At 40.7% G+C, this 19,707-nt stretch overlaps 1 protein-coding gene across 3 annotated transcripts in view; it reads right to left on the bottom strand.

Moving 5' to 3' along the window:
- Positions 1-19,707, bottom strand: part of LOC117516023 (FERM, ARHGEF and pleckstrin domain-containing protein 1-like) — a 186,793-nt gene that overhangs the window by 85,096 nt on the left and 81,990 nt on the right. For all 3 annotated transcript variants that reach the window (XM_034176876.1, XM_034176892.1, XM_034176884.1), the window contains exons 3-6: positions 8,451-8,555; positions 6,463-6,505; positions 5,932-6,010; positions 1,766-1,863 (exon numbers count right to left, since the gene is read on the bottom strand). In XM_034176876.1, the coding sequence (XP_034032767.1) occupies positions 1,766-1,863; positions 5,932-6,010; positions 6,463-6,505; positions 8,451-8,555 (325 nt within the window). The remainder of the gene's footprint in view (positions 1-1,765; positions 1,864-5,931; positions 6,011-6,462; positions 6,506-8,450; positions 8,556-19,707) is intronic.

Here is a 19,707-nt window from a genome sequence, read left to right as displayed (position 1 = left end):
ACTTGCCAAGACAAATTCAATGAACCTTGTTGATATGGCAATACAGTACTGAATTTGCTCATTTAGATTTAACTATATATCCATCAATGCTTTGGCACACCAAATGTGCCTAACACCTTTGCACAGCACTGTATATTATTTGCTAGAGCTTGGACAGGATTACATGGAATTTTCAGAATGTTGAAGACATTTGATTGCTCGACCAACATATTCAGTAATCCAATAACACTTCAATCCTGGCCAGTATAAACACCACACTTCCAGCTCTGGTTACTCCAGAATAACTGCTCATCTGATGCACTGAAACAGCTGAACTCTGCACACATGATGGTTAGAGAGCAATAAAGATGTTATTCAACTTCAGTACTTGGCCACAGTGTGCCCAAATTATGGAAACCGCCTGTTTGTTCACTCATGCACTTGTACACATTTGTTTTTTCTTAAACAAACTGAATTCAGCTTCAAAATTCAATGAGCAAGAGTTTGTCAGGTCTCATCATTCTGAACCGCTCTCTCTTCTGTATTCTTCACTGCACATTATTTGGAGCATGCAAAGTCTCAATGACTTCCTGAGAAAAGGTTGTGATGTTTTTTAAGAAATCAGCTAAACTCTGGAAACTTGCTAAAGGTTGTCACTGATTTTATAGGTTTGTGATGTTTATTGGTGCCTGTTCTTGAAATGCATGATGTTGCTGCTCATGAGCCACAATCTTTATGAGGTACACTGCATGTGTAACCAGTGATGGAAGGCGACGTTCTAGATTCTTTGCAACCAGGTCTCTTTGGTTGATTCTTTGGTACTAGTGGAAGGGCTTTGCATCAAATGAGTGGTTTACTTACATCGCTATTCCACAGGGCGCCATTCTATTACGATCGCCCACGATCCAAATAAAAGTGCAAAAATGGGATGAAACAGCTTACTCTGGCTTGCCTCCTAACAGGCTGGCTTATAAAGGGCAGACCTGGCAACTCACCCCAAAAAACAAAAGTAAGGAGCTGTGCTCTCAGCTAGAACTGCAACAAATGCTGGTTCGGCTTCAAATTTTTTACCCTGATGGAGCACAATCAAACAAGTTTCAAGCTGTACTCACAAGGTATACCCAAAGACATTTGGTAATGATTGAAGCCCTTAAGAAACAAACACCCGGAACTTACCATGCACTAGTGACGATTTGACAAATCAGGATCAAATTTGTAAATGGCTTGAAAGTTTCACCACGACTTCAAAACTGGTGCCAATGAAGGCCATAACTACCAACTTTGTTCAAAATTGACAAAGAAGGATCAAAAAGTTACTATGATGCTTGAAAGTCCCCCGATTTGCTATTTCGGATGTAACAGGAAGGAATGGTGCTTTGTGGAATAGCTCTATTAAGAATAATAATATGAGGAGTTGTGAAGGAATGTCAGCGATGACATTTTGGTCATGTGGTCCATTTCTTTGGGTGTGATCCGACATGCAGGTGCCGCAACTGGAAAAATCCAAGAGGATGCCCATGTTTCAAATGGCTGCTGCAGACAGATGGCTACTTCCAGACGTGGGAGTGAACCAGTTGTTGGTCTGGCTGGTTGCCATTTTGTACCCAAAGCAGTTCTACAGTGTGACGGATGTGACAACGAGCGGCACCAGTGCATGCTTCCAGCCCCAACGTCATTTGAGTGCACGTGTGAAAGTATCATATCACTGGTGCAATTAAAGATTTCCGTTCATTTCATTTGATTCGGTCTTATCTTGTGCTGATGAGCATTCGTGTGGTGAACTCACATTGAATAATGTGGGAAACCATAAGAGCAGCGCTTGTGTCGTTACAGATGAGATGCCCACAGGCCAGGTCGTGTTTAATCTGAAGGGCAAACAGATACCTGTAGAGAGACAAGAGAGAACGAACAACACAGAGTAAAAACAGGATAATGTAAGCTAAATAAAAATGCCAGACAGTGAGGTGATTACAAATAAAAGTTAGACTGTTGCCTGATAACTTCTCTACAAGCTTCTGGCACTACGCATTTAAAAATGTATCTGGGAGTCATTTTCTGCCAGATATTTAAGATGGCAAACTGGAATTAAGTGAAGTCAAGGACACACAAAAGCATTTGTGCACAGATTGCATGCACGTGTTGCTATGCAATGACACCCCACTTCAGTCTGCAGACAGCATCATAAAGTAGAGAGGTTTGTGTCAAGACTGTGATGTATTAGCATTGCTGACCTCAAAACTTTCAGAATTTACACTGACTCAACATCACCAAGAAAAGCAAAAGAAGACTGAGTGAGAAATGCGCTGTGTACTGCCATTTAGCATTTGTCTCCATGCTGCCATGAAGAGTGCGTCCATGTGTGTATGAGTGTGATTATTGGCCCACAGCACCTTTCTAGATGATACCAACTCAACCTTTACATAACTATGATTACCTCAGTAATAAAGTTAATGGGGTTGCGTAAAATTTCAGTTTAGCCTGCAGGTGGAGAATGTCACCGACTTCATTTAAAAGTGTTGCATACACAAAATGTGGCATGAAATTAGCATAGAGCATTTATTAAAGACTGAAAATTATAGCATGAAATTTGAAAGAATAGCTACAGTGGCCAAAAAAGGTCACAACACCTCCAAATTAGGAGAACACTAGCAAATACAGAATACACCTAACAGATTTCCTCGATTAATAGCCCAGGCGTTAATTTTTTTCAAACCGTGTGCAGATCTGGAACCAAAATGAGGCTGGCTCTTATTCAAGGAAGGTGAATATGAACAAAATGTTGCTTGCTGCCTGCACTGTAATTTATAAGTTTCACACATATCCCTGGGTGTGGTGAACCAAAGATACTTTACATCTGTCATGTAGCCTCTAGCTAAACGTTCTCAACAGAGTGGCGCTTATTTAAGGCAGGCATTTATTTTTCTGGTGCAATTAAATGAGACAGGCCCATATTTAAGGTCAGGCGTTTAATCAAGGAAATACGGTACATCAATTCCATCACAGGTAACTGTAAAAAAAAAAAAAATTAAAAACTAAAAAAACTTGGGGAAAAGATTGTAAACAGGCAGAACTCAAATATAACCTATAACCTACTGTAGCGAGGTGGGAGTAAGTCACCATCAAGTCACTCTCAATTCATGAATCAGCAAGTGCCAAGTCAAGTCTCAAGTCATAATATACCACCATGTGTTGACAGCTGACCTAAGATTTGACTTGGGACTTGCAGATTGATGACTTGAGAATGACTTGACAGTGACTTACTCCTACCTCTGCTACTACACATGCAACAATTTAATTTGATTACATGTCTGCTCGAAATTCACACAAAACACACACTGTAAATAGCAACAACACAGTAGACATTTGAACAACAAAAAAGAGGTTTCTGTCCGGAGGACTTTTGCTGGCTTCTATTGACTTTGACTGCAAATAAAGCACAACATTATAGCTAACTTAAGAGTAAAATCATCCATAAAGAATATAAACTTTTCTAGCTTCGCCAATCAGTTAGAGATAAAGATAACAGAGTAATATTCATCCACACTCAGTCCTCATTTGCTGATATTTTGGAGGGATTCTTTTTGTGCTTGGAGCCCGAAGTATGCTGAGCCTACACAAGGCAGTCTTGCCAAGGCATGAATCCTTTGACCCCACTGATGTGAACACACACTGCTTTGATTTCTCTGCAACTGTGCATTGAGATTTATACAATTTACTTTAAAAATAGTGCCACATACACTTTAGCTCACCTGGATGATACAAGACATCACTGTTTCAGCTAGAAAAGTGGGCATGGTCAAACTCCTAAGATTGTATCAAGGTAAAAAAAAAATCTTAAGAATCTTAAGAACATTTCGGAGCTACCTACTAGCTACCCTTGTACCAAATTTCAGGACAATATCTTTAAAAACAGCTGACCAATGGCTCTAGGTGACGTTTTCAATATGGCCGCCATGGCTATATTTGGAATTTCAGCTCAGTATCTTTAAAAACTGCTGACCAATGGCTCCAGGTGGTGTTTCAATATGGCCGCCACAGCTATATTTGAAATTTCAGTTCAATAACTGCATAAATGGCAATATATGAGATTTTCAAGATGCCCGCCATGGCAGCCCTATTTGAAATCGGATCAGAATGCCTTGAACAAACTCTGGTGTGCTCATGGGTAGGAACATGCAACACCAAGTTTCAGCTTCATTGGTCCAGCGGTTTCGGAAACAATGTTTACACACACCAATAACAATGGACAGACGACCCATGGTATAACCATCAGTCTGATGAGCTAAAAATAATCACCGTGACATGAATCTGTTCCATATGGATCATGTATCAGCTACAGTGAGTAACACCATTAATTATATTGCATAAAGTGTACATACCCTGACAAGCTGGACATAACCAGCTTCAGACCAGATTAAGTTTTTGCTATAAGTTACCACGGTGATCTAACCAGACTAAAAGTGAGTCATATTCGCAGACCTGAAAATCATGGCTTTACGTCTTACCTCGCTATAATACAATAATCTTGCTTCTGCTTCATTCCAAGGCAGTATCAGTTCAGTGTTCAACTTAGAGGGCACACACACACTGTCAGTGGAAAATATGTACAGCATTCTGAACGACTGATGACATTTTTATATAATATCAAGTCCAAAGCAAGAGATCCCAACACAGCTGAGAGACAGTATGCACATTTCCTGTTTGACTCTGCCACAAAGTGTTCCAGCTAGGCAGCTGCAAGAATCCCAGCATCATGGGAAAATGTGCAAAGGTCACATGTTCCTGCTATTTATGCTTTGGCCACATGATGCAGAATAATGTAGCAGCTAAAAATGAGTACTGAATGAGTTGGTGGTTTGATTCCTCCATGCTCAGAGTCAGTTGCTGCCCTAATTTAAGGAAAGTGAAGCTACTGTAACTTAAGTATCTTAAGGACCTGTTTACAAGTGAGAGCAAAATGACTACTGAGATCACTGGGCAGAATGATGCAGTTCCACCAGTAATGAAATATGTTACTTTGAACTACAGTGGGAAAGAAGGAGGACAAGTTGAAAAACATACCAGTATATTTAAGGTCAAATGTTCTTAACATGGGTGTTGATCAAAGAAACTCACTGCTTTTAATCCAAGATCTCAGAGAAGTCAAATGTCAGAATAGTCAGACAGTCCGTCTGGTAGAATCGAGACGATAGCAAAGATTTGGTAGGTGTCCAAAATGCTGATGTAAATGTGTCTGATTTGGGATGAAGTCATGAATGTTATGGATATAAGCTAAATCTTAATCACACCCACAGAAGACTATGACCCTTTTATAGATGTCTGGGTGTCTTGGTGGCATTCCTCACCAGTCGTCTTCTAGGACACTCACTCAGATCTTGAGAACTACCTACTTGAGACAGATTTACCATACAGTTCGTGTATCTTAATAATCGACTTAAATGAAATCCAAGACAAATTCAGTAACTTGGAAATGTTCATGTGTTTATCACTCGACTTGTCAAAAGAAAACTGGCTGTAAAAAGTGATGATTTGTGTGGAAAAATAACCGTTTTTAGTTTGTCCAATTACCTACAATCTCTGAAAATAGAAGAATAATGTAAAATGTATAAAAGGCCATATTTCCAAAATGGTTTGTGCAATATTTTTATTTAACCCATTAAATTAAAAAATTAAAAACAAAGCCTACACTATAACCCCATATTAACAGTTTTATTCCAACTTCAATGTGGTAAAGTAGACAGGAACAGTGTCAAAAGTTTTGTCACTGTCCAAACACTTATGGATCTGAGTACAGATGCCACTTTTGATGTTATAACATGGATAAAAACAGAAATCAAAAGATGAAGAAAATAAAAACAAAGACATCTATTTGCATTCAGCTGTAAAACATCAGTGGGTCTTAAAAATCCATCAGGACTTGAAGATGTGCAACATCTGAGTCAGGAGACTTACCGAGTCAGTTCCTCCATGAGCTGTGTGTGGTCAGGAGGGAAGAACTTCACCACAAAACGAAGGATGGTGTTTTTAGGCCCTGAGGGAGCAAGATGAAGAGAGACAGAAATATTTTATAGCCACTGTTACACATTCTTATAATGTATAGTCAGCTTCATGGGTTTCTGCAGTTGTATTTATCTGAAAGGCAATTTCTAGACAGTGTTAAAAAAAATTCCAAATCCCTCTTTAGATAGTGGTAACCAAATAACTGTAATCCAGATTCAAGAAGCATGACTTGCCGTTCTTGCTTGCATGACAAATTAAAGACTTCATGCTCAAAACACCAATTTTTTTTTTTTGGGGGGGGGGAATCCATGATATACAAACTGAAGTTGCTATACTTTCTAAGAACTGAAATGTGAGATGAAGCCATTTTTGTTACTGTGCAGGATGATGTCGTGTATTACGCAGAGACCAACTGGTCCATATGACAACAGATAATGAGCATTTGACGGTGTGATGAAAAGGTGATGGCTAAGAGTTACTTACGTCTGATCTGCTTTAAAGTCGGCTTCAGCAAATCCAGCCAGACCTGTTGAAGTGGAAGTACAATTTCACTGTCAACTAGATATTCTTCAAACACATTTTTATTTATTTTATCTTTTTATGTGACCAATCATCTGCCTTATGGGAAAAATTCATGCATACCTTCCAGCACATTAATAGACAACAATGCTACAGCATGCTCTGGGAACAAGCCCCTCATCTGCAATCAACTTGTATGGATTTAGTAGAGAATGGTGGCAAACAGGAAGAATGCTATGGTTAAGTAGCTGACTGTATGATTAGTTTTGTTGTTTTGTTTTTTTTTTTTCTTGACATTTGCTGAGGTAAACATGTTTCTGTTGGGATCCTAGTCATACTACCAGACACTTACCGTGGCATTTTCACTGATTCAGTGGCGTTAACAAGGGGCTCGCTGTGAGGGTTTTTAGCTTGCCCCAAAGCCTACATTTTTAGCCATTTAGCTTGTGATGGTGCTAGCTCTTCTAAATGAAAACTAGAAGAATGATCATTATTTTGTCTTGAGTGAAAAGTTGCACCAAAAATCATTTAAAAATAGAGCCCATGTTGAAATATTAGACTTCCTCTTTAATCCAATATTTTTGTGGAATCACTTGAATTCATGTAGAGCAGGTAGTTCAGCGGAATAAGGAGTTGGGATTCCATATATATAGACTTGGAATTGATTTCCGGTCTGTTTTCAGACAAGACACTTTATCTGTACTGTTTCAGTCCAGCCAGGTGTACATGAGCACCGGCCTTAGCTGGGGAAGTAACCCACGTCGGAGTGGCGCCGCTGGAAAGCTGGGTTCCAACAAAAGTTTGAGCAGTAATGGCGCGTTGGTCAGTCAGAACAACATCCAACTCAAAATATTTTTGATTCGCTATATTCTCCTGACATATATATATATATATATATATATATATATATATATAGAGAGAGAGAGAGAGAGAGAGAGAGAGAGAGAGAGAGAGAGAGAGAGAGAGAGAGAGAGAGAGAGAGAGAGAGAGAGAGAAAAAAACACTCTTCCTTTCTATCTGTCAGGGTATTTCAAGGACCAGCCTTTACTTCACTAAGTTCAACACATAATCCTGTTGACAATAAGAAGTATAACTTTAGTATAATCTCAGAGTATACATAGATACCATGTCTCAAGAGTGTTTGGCCTTGGAAGAAGACTATATTCCACTGAGTACCCTTCTGGTTTTTTGTTTGTTCCAACATGCATAAGCAGTCGCTGGCTGCAGTTCTAACAGTAGCTTCAGCGCTACACTGCAGTACACATGGACACACCCTCTGCCACATACACCGAGCGTGCAAACTATTGCAACCAGATGGGCGATTATGAAAAGGAACAAAAGTGAATCCAGGTGAAAGCTCTGAACTCTGAAATCCACTCAGATGAAAGGAAAAGGGTTTTCATGCTTTTGTGCAATACAGATATGGTTCACTCATCTTACACAAATAACAATTACTACATATGACCAACATTATGCCTTTCAATGCAAAGTGTGCACAAATTAATTGCAAAAACTTTTTTTCTGAATAAGGTCAGGTATTTATGCAAGGCTGTTTTACAATCAGATCATTTATTTCACATGAAGGTGCAGGAAAAAAGTTTATTACATGGACTTTGCAAATGAGGCCATATACCGCGATCAAAGCCATCACTGATATGATAACACAAGGCTTACGCAATACTAAAAATACCTGTCAGTACTACATGTTCATGCTCAAATGCATGCTATTCATGCTGTGCTTCATCATAATCCACTGGCGGTGAGATGTTAAAAACTGTCAAAGTGTCTCCTTCAAGGAAGTCGTTTCCTTCTGTAGGATAATGACTTGGAAAACATTTAACAATAATTGGGCAAAATTTATAGCAGAATACTCTCAAAAACTGAGTGGCATGACAGATACTCAGTAATATACTGTATAGCATTGCAGGTGAGTATGCGTGCATGTGTCTCACTGTCATTTTGCGCTGGTCCTGGTACTCTAGTCCAAAGTAGTCACCCTCTACCAGGTTGAGATGGACGCAAACCAGGTCAAACAGCACTTTGCCCGGGGATCGCGGCTGGAAGAGACAAACAGGTGGAAATATTTAGGCAAGGCACACTCTTGCACAGAAAATTCCCCATGCGTAATTTGTACCTTTTTTTTTATTTTGATTACTCCTCCCTGGGAAAGTCATGTCTAGCCCAAATGATGGACCAGTCAACATACTTACAGTGTATACCCATGTTAAAGATCAGGATCTAGGTATAAATGAGTTTTGTTTGATGTTTTCAATGAGTTTTGGACAAAAGGTTTTTTCAGGGGAGGGAGGGGGAACTTTTCAGTGCGACATTTACCCATTTAGGGTCACTGCCCCCTGGTCCCTCAGGCCAACAGACATGTCTGATCATAATGATATTTCACAAAAGCACCTAACACACATTCCTTCATTAATACAAAGATCTACATGATGGAGATCTAAAAGGAATGGGATCTATGGAAAGCTGAAGAAATTCTGATACCCCTCAGAGGGCCCCAGGTGTGGGGTAAACCAGAAATATAAAAAAATCTCTCTCATATTTAAGAATCAACAACAACAACAATAATAACAATAATAATAATAATAATAATAATCCCCTCATATACTTATGCAAGGGATATGGAGGTCAGAAATAAAACATTACTGGGCCAAAAACTGTTTAGGGTTGGGCAGCTGTAACACATTTCAAGAAAGTTGAGGGTCCTTAAAGGTCCTTGCTGCAATCTGATCATGGTGATGTTAGAATTTATGCTAGAACAACTCATTTAGGACACCCAGTCTGAATTTACTGAGATTCCACCCAATATTACTCAATTTACCACAGACAAAAAAAAAAAAAAAAAAAAAAGTGTGACCAACACACACGCACACACGGAGTGCAATCCGATATCCTCCTTGCAGCTATACAACCGACAGGGAGCAATAAGATAATATTCCAATAAAAGAGAACCTGGAGAACACTGAAGGAAAGAGGAGGAAAATGAATGCTCATCTCTCAGCATAAAACTGTGCACAACAGGAGAGCGCTGCTAATGGAATTGAACAAAACAAGAATGAGAGTCCCATTTATGAATCATGCTTCTCAGAAAATTATTGTCAAATGTTCCTAATTTCAAATGGGATTTTGTGCAGAATGTGGGTGTTCAAATAGAGGTGAAAAACAAAAAATAAATCCTGATGGCAAATTTTTTTACCCCAACAAGCCTCCCTTAACTTAAACTACTTATCTTTGCCCTTAACATGAGGCAGCTTCCAGGTTCTTAAGTAAGCTGCTGGAGGTCAGAGCTCAGCTGGTATTATTGTAGCACTCAAATAACCGCTACTCCTTGGGTAAAATGTGTCCCTTTTTGCAGCTTCTATAAAACAGTAAAGCCTGGGTCCCACTGAATAATGAAGGATGAATAATGAGCCACACAGGATGTTTTCTTTGCTACGAGAGGGTTTCTTCAACTATCGTGGGAGTTTCGTGGCTCTGAGTGGTTCTTAGAGGCATTATCTTCAGTTAACGAGGCTCCTTTCTGAGCGTGGCACTAATTTCAAGAAGTTCAAAATTTAGCAACAACAGCGTGGTGCATTTTGTGTATGAGTTACTGTGACGGCTTAGAGGCATTTGCGTGGTGCTTACGAGTCTGCTAAAAGCCCCATTATCCATGCGCCTGGCAGCTACGCAGGACCTGAGAGGCTATTTTTGGAGCGGCTGCCCTCTTGCGCACACAACTGCACCTGCTCTGTGCACCGGACGCTGTATATATGTATTGTAGCGGATTAATCATTTTCTGCCAAACCTTGGATGCTGAAAACACCTCTAATCACTTCTGGAATCACAGAGGACTGTCATCTGGACGCTTTTTTTCCTCTTTCCTGCTCCATGTGGAATGTATTTTAAACAGCTTAAGGTAACTATTTTTAATATTTTTTACAGCTTGATAAAAGAGTTCCTAGCTGTAGAAGTATATCTATAGTTGATTTAATATCTTGATAATGGATCACATGAGCTCCGCTGTGTGTGCGTACTGCGCACTGATCCAAATGAGCATTTAGGCAGAACGCCAGCTCACAAGAGTGATTTTTCAGTCAATATTGGATGAACACAAAGTTAAAATTTAGATGACTGCGTGAAGTGGATGTGTGAGTAAAGCTGCGGAAGAAATAACTCCAGTGAAGCCGCTAAAGGCAGTGCAGAGCTGTGCAGCAACACAGAAAGAGAAGCACGCAAAAGACCGATTTTGAAGACATAACACAAAGTTAAAAGTTGTATCATGGTGACTTGTAAGCTGCAGAAGAAATAAAGATATATATATATATATATATATATATATATATATATATGTATATATATATAATTTTTTTAAAGTGATCCACAGGTATATATAATTAAAGCGGCCACCGCATTCTGTATGCAGAACGGCACTGCGCACAAAAGAGCGATTTTGCAGAAATAAACAAGAAGAACATGAAGTTAAAAGTGATCATAGTGTAAAAATGACTGTTTAAAGCCAGGGAAATAAATAAAGCCAGCAAGCCACGGATGGAAAGGAAACCAGTGAGAAGGAGCAGCAGAGGCGGCTCTCCAGGAATGGACAACAGGGCGTGCGCGCAAAAGAGCAATTTTGCAGAAATAAACAGACGAACATAAAGTTTATACTGGGATTATGGTGTGTGTGTTTAAAGCCGCAGAAGAAATTAAGCCAGCCAACCGCGGAGCCAGCGATGAGAACAGAGGCGGCTCTCCAGGAACCCTTGGTTCGGTTCTAGCTGGTCTCGTGCATTACAGGTGGACAGCAGCCTGGCGCACAGCGCACAACCGTAGGGCTAAACTGGAGTCTATTTTTGGACAGCATTTAAAAAAATGTGACATCTTTAAATGCTGCTGTGACTCTGTGAACTGAAAACCCACACTTTAAAGGGACCAGGTGTGAGAGGGCTGGATGTTTGGACCAAACTCATGCCTAAACGTGCGCCAATATGGCGTTATCATGGCGCTACGTGGCTTAGTGTGGCTGATGCGAGCCATTCGAGGCTCTAATAACAGGTCGGTTGTGGCTCACTAGAGGCTGCTACATGGCACATGTGGGGTACAGAGGCACATAGAGGCACCTTCATAGTGGATACGTGATAGATGAAAACGTGGGTCATTCTTCGAATAATTGCTGACACACCCATGCGTGGCTCATTATTCATCCTTCATTATTCGGTGGGATCCAGGCTTAACGGTGCATGTATACCAGTATTTTCTCAGCATAAGTTCAACAACAACAACAAAAATACAGAGGTTTTGCACTGATGCCACACCATAATGACCAGGGTCATCATTACTACAGACGGTCTAGTGGTATTAACATGACAGAGCGCCTACTGAGCGCCCTTACCCACAGCCAATAGCAGGATGTATGAGCATTAATTAGCTTTGATAGGTGGTTTGGAGGACTTGATTTCAGCATGGATGGAGCAACTTGGCCAGAAATATCATTCTGCTAAATACATGTTGGTAAAGCAGATGCTCCTTTGTTTTCAGTGAGAGGACAACAGAACCCTCCAAGACACCACAATGGTACGTGCCACAAACTGGCTGTTGAAATACTGTAGCTTTAACAATAACATCTATTTCCTGTATAGCAAGAGGCCTGGGTCAATACTGCCTTAAGGGGATGGCAGATTTTCTATATGTGCGGCAGGGCAAGTTAGTGGTTTTCAATGAATCAGGCCCTAATTAGGTTTGAGGAACATAAGGGTTTGGGAATCTTTCCACATTCTGAAACACAGCAGGATCCAAACACTCCGTGAAGTCCAGCAGGCAAGAGTTACCACATCCCTCTGCACAAACATGATCATGGTCAAAAAAAACAAAAAAAAACAAAAAACAAAACAGCAGCTAAACCAGTACACAGTTTTTCTGATGTTCACCTGAACAATCCTGCTTGGTTAACCAGAGAGGAACATGCCGTGTCCTGGGTTGAGTACTATCTCCAGCTGTACGCAACCCAGAACACCGTCACAGTCACAGCCCTCATCTCAGATCTGCCAGTCATGGAAGAGGTAGACATGCCACCAACCATGGAAGAGCTTGGAAAAGCCATCGACTGCCTTGCTAGTGGGAAGGCCCCAGGGAGTGAGGGCATCCCATCAGAAGTCTTAAAGAGTAGGAAACCTGCACTGCTAAAACACCTTCTCTGCTTCTGATGGGAACAGGGAGACATTCCCCCTAGTGAGTCTGGTCTGCTTGAGGTTTCGTCTTCAAATCATCAGAAAAGGTTTTTCCTTACCACTGTCGCCTGTGTGCTTGCTCTAGGGGTTGCTAAGGTTAGACCTTACTTGTGTGAAGCACCTTGAGGCAGCTTTGCTGTGATTTAGTGGGATATAAATGAAATAAACTGAAAATGAATTGAAATTAAATTGAAAGTGTAAAAAATACAAACAAATAGATAAAATGAAAATGATTTTTTTTTTTTTTTTTTAAATGGATGCTACACTATCGTCTCCCGCAGATGGGTTTGTACCACAATTTCACAGCTCTAACATATCATGGAATGACTCAGTATTTGACAAAATATTCACAAGTTACTGTGAGCACTCGCTGAAGTAGGCTGAAGGTTCAGACATTTTGCATCTAATGTCAAAATAGGGCTGCAGAATTAGCAGAAACTGAGGTACTACAGACCAGTATAAATTAGTACAGAAACAAATATCTTCTCTGGACTATTTTGCATTAAGGGAGACAATCACTCGTGGTGGCCTCCTTTGTGGGTTAATTATCGAGGAGACAGCTTTCGACCATTGAGGAAAATCGCAGTACATTTAATAAATGATGGCTAAACAACACAGAAAGGAATCAGAGCAGGAAAGGCCAAAGTGTGAGACAATTACATCGCCATCTGTCAACCGTATGCGTGTCCATCTGTTTCTGTGTGGTCAGTCTCTCAGAGTCCAAACCGGCACACCCACATACTCACGCCAACCCGACCTACAGCTTTAAGACGGATAACTAACCACTTCCTTTTGCAGATGTACAAACAGTCATCTGACAGTGAGGAGAAAGACTGTTTAACAAATGTGAATGACATTCTGACTGATGTAAAGAAGTGATGAAATGTGGTGACTGCAGTGAGACGGGCTGAGTGACAGATGTCGCAGTCTTTTGCAAAGCCCAGGATCTCGCTGGGTTTGGGTGGAATCCAGTTCTGGGCTGTGGTAATCCTTGGATGAAAGGAGGTTAAGAGGAAAGTTGAGATGAGGGAGTGTGGAAGTGAATCAGAAAGCAGCCTGGCTGAAAGACAAAAAAGAAGAAAGCCCAAGATCCAACACTCTTTTTTTCATCACTTTCTGAAGATGGATGTAGCCTCAGATATTTTACTTGTGTCTGAACTTGTATTTATTCATAGTACTGGGGCCAGAAAGATTTTGTTAATAACGCAGGCAAAAAAATACAGTCAAATATCCATTCATTTGGTTGACAATCATTTAAGTGCATCCGCAGTACTTTGATTCTGATATCCTCTCACACAAAATCTTTTTCTGAGCAACTGTTATTTTTAGAGTGATTTGACAGCATGGTAATTTGCTTATTTTATTATTTTTCTAATCTTACCAGCGGTCAGCTGACAGCAGCATGACATTAAAAACTCCTGCTGATATCTCCTTCAGGTAAAGTTAGCAGTCAGGGAATTCCGGAGGGACGGTAGCGCAGCATGTATACATAAGTCAAGAGCTCCCGTATGCCAACTTAATAAACTCCGCTCAAACTGCAGATACACATGACGGCAAACCTTGAAACTAAGAATATGAGCGGAGATTCAACAAAAAATAAGAATAAAAAGAACCCGGACGTTCAAGGTAAAGAAACACACTCGACTAATGAGAGCAAGCTAACACCTGAAGCTAACATGGCGCCGTTTAAAAGCAGCCTGGAGAGCAAACAAAGCCAAGCTCTGCAGAACAAACTGAAAACAGACCTAAAAACATTCAAAGATGTTACAGCACAAATGAGAAGTTAGCTCAGAAAGCTCAAAGAAAACACTGACCAGAAGTTTGTAAAAATGACCACAGACATTGAGGAACAAAATGAGAAGATAAGTGTCGCTCTGACACGCACGGGGGAAACAGAGTCGTGGAGTCATGAAGCAAACTGTGCACTGCTTCAAATAATGCAAGAGCACAAAATGATTATACATAAACTGGATAATCTGGAATTGAGGGCTAGATGGAGTAACCTAGGGATTTATGGCATACAAGAGGAGGAACAATCTAGGAGCGACTTGGTCGCACAGTTTATGGACAAATTGCTCCGTGAAGAATTTTCTGTAAAGTCTGACTTCCACATTCAACACGCACATTAATCTTTAGCTCCAAACCCAAAACCTGGCCAGTGTCCCAGATCTATTATCCTCAGTTTCCAGAAGTTCACAGTGAAGGAGATGATATTGAAAAAAGCATGGTAGAAGAAAACAATCCTCCTCAGTGGACATTCGCAATGGGCATTGATAAGATTTTATCAATATCATTATTGATTCTGCTTATCGATCCGAATCCTTATCGATTCCCTTATCGATACCGCTTGTGAATTTGCTGTGTACTAAAAGTAGGCTTTACAGGTTTTCTATGTCAACAACATTTTATTGAGTCTTAAAGTAAATAAATATGAAATTAATCACTGGATCCATGATCTCTGTACTTAAATAAAATCTACATGGTGGATCCTTGACCTCTGGACATAAATAGAAATAAACAAAATTTGTAGTTTTGTCAAAAGCATTTCCTTTCAGACATTATTGGCATTAATGTCTTTCCATACATTTGAGCTGAGTTCTTGCAGCTGGCTGTGCTGCACGTCAGGATGTAATTTATAAAGAATGCAGGACGTCTCATTTTGGGAGGAAAAAACATTTTAGTCAAATGTAGTTTATTGTCTATATTAAAGCATTTGGAAAGAGGTGTCATTTTATTGAAAGAGGCAACTTGTTTTGAAGTTATTAATTCTGACCGGACTCTGTCTCAGCAGAGAGCGGCGCAGCAATTGAAGCTGTGCCAAAGGAACGGAGGACGATTGTCGTTTCTTAACTGCAACAAGACAAGAGTCCCAGTTAGTGACTTTAATCCACACAAAAGTGACTCACGATTAACATATTTTAATGGCTTTCAGAGACGTTAAGAAGTGGGCCTGCCACTTCTGAAGAGCAGTGAATCAAACAACCAACGAGCCAGTGGACTGAAGCACTGCTTCGTTGGTTCACGCTTCAAAGTGGAGTCATGCTGCAGAAGCAGTTGATTACAGAGCCGCTGCACGGTCTGTAATCAACGTAGAGAAATGATCATTTTCCCAACAAACACCCTCAAAAACAACGGCCGCTCTGAAGGACTGATAAGGGTTTTGTTAAGCAAAAAGGCTATTGATGTCGGTGGATCAAATCAATTCTTAACGATACCCTCTCTGCAAATGCCGGTTCTCGATACGCAACCCTAGTGGACACAGAATATATTTTGACCACAGGTACTCAGTGAGGACACTGCAACAATGTAAAGCATATTTCAACATCAAGAGGATCTTAAAGAGAGAAGGCATCAATTTCCAGACACCTCTCAACAAAATGTGCATCCACTGGACGAACGGGGCGAAAACCTACGGCGGTGCAGAAAAAACAACCAGCGATGTGCGGGAGAGAGGATACATTGTTGATATTGCAGGTACTAGCACTGGAGGAATTGTGTTCACCAAAATACTTCAGTCGACCAGGACTGCAATGTGGAAACTGCAAGAAATTCCAGCTCAAAAAAAAAAGAACGCAGGATAAGTATCTACATCAGCATCAACTTGAGTTAAAATGAACAGGAGAATGATATAACTTGGAAAGGATAGTTAAAGCCCAGTTAAGTATATAACTTGCTGCAGAGGGTTATAGATCACAAATGGACTGCTGGCTTAAAAGGGACTGAATGCAGCTGTGAGGACTGGTATGGGTGTATTAATCCTACGTGGGTTAAATCTCATTACCGAATGGGGGCCCTTTCCTTAAGTGAGGTTTTGTCCCTCAAAACAAAAGAAGTCAGTGTTGCTGATCTCTCTTTATGGAAGTCACTATCTTTGTATACGAGGTCTGTCAAAGTAATGGTCCTTTTTATTTTTTTCAAAAACTATATGGATTTCATTCATATGTTTTTACGTCAGACATGCTTGAACCCTCGTGCGCATGCATGAGTTTTTCCACGCCTGTCGGTTACGTCATTCGTCTGTGAGCATGCCTTGGGAAAGAGTGGTCCCGCCCCCTCATCGGATTTTCATTGTCTGGAAATGGCGGAATGATTTGGACTTTTTTTCCATCAGAATCTTTTCAGAAGCTGTTAGAGACTGGCACCTGGAAACCATTCAAAAAATTTATCTGGCTTTCGGTGAAAATTTTACGGGCTTCACAGAGAATAAGGACTGTTACTACAGCTTTAAGGACGGTCGGCGCGCCGCGCTCCGAGCTGCGATGACGAGGCACAAACCACCACATCATTTCTAAATGGAAGGCTCTGTGGATACGAGACCGTCGTGTGCTCTTTCTCTGGTTATCACAAGAACTGGACATCAGCCATTTTCCGGCAAATTTCACTTTTAACAAGAGATTTTGTCATGGAAAGCCGCGCGGAGGCTTCGCGCATCACGACCGATTTGCTAATGAAGCGAGACAAAGGAACACCTCCATTTCGGAGTGTTAGAGGACAGGTTGGGACATGCCCAGCTCTCCACAATTTCTCTTATACTCACTCGACTGGTAAGCACTGAAAGCCAAGATAGAGGACAGGTTGGGACATGTCTAACACTCCGAAACGGAGGTGTTCCTTTGTCTCGTTTCATCAGCGAATCGGTCGTGACGCGCGAAGCCTCCGCGCGGCTTTCCATGACAAAATCTCTTGTTAAAAATTAAATCTGCTGGAAAATGGCTGTTGTCCAGCTCTTGTGATAACCAGAGAAAGAGCACACGACGGTCTCGTATCCACAGAGCCATCAGCTTAGAAATGATGTGGTGGTTTGTGCCTCGTCGTTGCAGCTCGGAGAGCGGCGCGCCGACTGTCCTTAAGGCAGTCCTTAAAGCTGTAGTAACAGTCCTTATTCTCTGTGAAGCCCGTAAAATTTTCACCGAAAGCCAGATAAATTTTTCGAATGGTTTCCAGGTGCCAGTCTCTACCAACTTCTGAAAAAATTCTGATGGAAAAAAAGTCCTTTTCATTCCGCCATTTCCAGACAATGAAAATCCGACGAGGGGGCGGGACCACTCCTTCCCAAGGCGTGCTCACAGGCGAATGACGTAACCGACAGGCGTGGAAAAACTCACGCATGCGCACAAGGGTTCAAGCATGTTTGACGTAAAAACATATGAATGAAATCCATATAGTTTTTGAAAAAATAAAAAGGACCGTTACTTTATTGACAGAACTCGTATTGTTAAAACAAGTAATCTGTTCTTGAAAATGTTATATGTTCACAGATGTTCAACTGAACGTCTGTGGGGAACCAGCATGAAGTGGACAGAACTAGGATGGTTTATGGACACCAAACAACAAGAAATTAAATTCCTTTCTTTGAATGTTAATGGCTTAGGCAACCCAGTCAAAAGAGCTAAAATAATGACCAAACATAAAAAGGAAAAAGAGATAAATTTTCTACAAGAAACTCATTTATCAAAAGCAGAACACTCCAAAATACTTTTTACAGCTCACATTCCAATAGTCTAAAAAGAGGAGAAGCAATACTAATGTCTTATGTAATCACATTTGAGTGCCCAAAAGAAATAAAAGATAAAAGAACATATATTATTGTGAAAGGGGTGATCAGACAAACAATAACATTGCTGAACATACGAGGTCTGTCCGTAAAGTATCGTACCTTTTTATTTTTTTCAAAAACTATATGGATTTCATTCATATGTTTTTACGTCAGACATGCTTGAACCCTCATGCGCATGCGTGAGTTTTTCCACGCCTGTCGGTGATGTCATTCGCCTGTGAGCACGCCTTGTGGAAGGAGTGGTCCCGCCCCCTCGTCGGATTTTCATTGTCTGGAAATGGCGGAATGAAAAGGACTTTTTTTCCATCAGAATTTTTTCAGAAGCTGTTAGAGACTGGCACCTGGAAACCATTTGAAAAATTTATCTGGCTTTCAGTGAAAATTTTATGGGCTTCACAGAGAATAAGGACTTTAACTACAGGTTTAAGGACCCCTTTAAAGGACGGTCGGTGCGCCGCGCTGCGATGATGCGGCACAAACCACTGGATCATTTCTAAGCTGATGGCTCTGTGGATACGAGACCGTCGTGTGCTCTTTCTCTGGTTATCACAAGACCTGGACATCAGCCATTTTCCGGCAGATTTCACTTTTAACAAGAGATTTTGTCATGGAAAGCCGCGCGGAGGCTTCGCGCGTCACGACCGATTCGCTGATGAAGCGAGACAAAGGAACACCTCCGTTTCGGAGTGTTAGAGGACAAGTTGGGACATGTCTATCTCGGCTTTCAGTGCTTACCAGTCGAGTGAGTATAAAAGAACTTGTGGAGAGCTGGACAGGCGTGGAAAAACTCACGCATGCGCACGAGGGTTCAAGCATGTCTGACGTAAAAACATATGAATGAAATCCATATAGTTTTTGAAAAAATAAAAAGGTACGATACTTTACGGACAGACCTCGTATATGCCCCTCCTGAGCGCAATAAGGAATTATTTAAATCCTTATTTGATATCATCGCAGTAGAAGCCGAGGATATATGTATATGTGGGGGAGGCCTTAATGTGCTCATCGACCACCATGTGGATACAACTAGTTTAAAGAGAAATAAGAAAAATCTGTCACAAAACTGGTTAAACATACATGAGAGGAATTTTTTTTTTTTAATGTGGAGAGAACTGCACCCAGTAAGAAGGGACTTATTATTCAACAACATACTCTGTGTTGGTTGGTTAGACTCTTTCTCTCCGATTGTTCTGTCTGAGTTATTTTCATTAGTTACTTCATCCAAACCATCAACATGTTTATTAGACCCCATTCCTACCAGGCTGCTCAAGGAAGCCCTACCATTATTTAATGCTTCGATCTTAAATATGATCAATCTATCTTTGTTAGTTGGCTATGTACCACAGGCTTTTAAGGTGGCAGTAATTAAACCATTACTTAAAAAGCCATCACTTGACCCAGCTATCTTAGCTAATTATAGGCCAATCTCCA

The sequence above is a fragment of the Thalassophryne amazonica genome, chromosome 1, assembly GCF_902500255.1.
Source record: "Thalassophryne amazonica chromosome 1, fThaAma1.1, whole genome shotgun sequence".
In the NCBI taxonomy this organism is placed as follows: domain Eukaryota; kingdom Metazoa; phylum Chordata; class Actinopteri; order Batrachoidiformes; family Batrachoididae; genus Thalassophryne; species Thalassophryne amazonica.
Note: the sequence above shows the minus strand (reverse complement) of the source record. Positions and strands in the feature narration are given on the sequence as shown.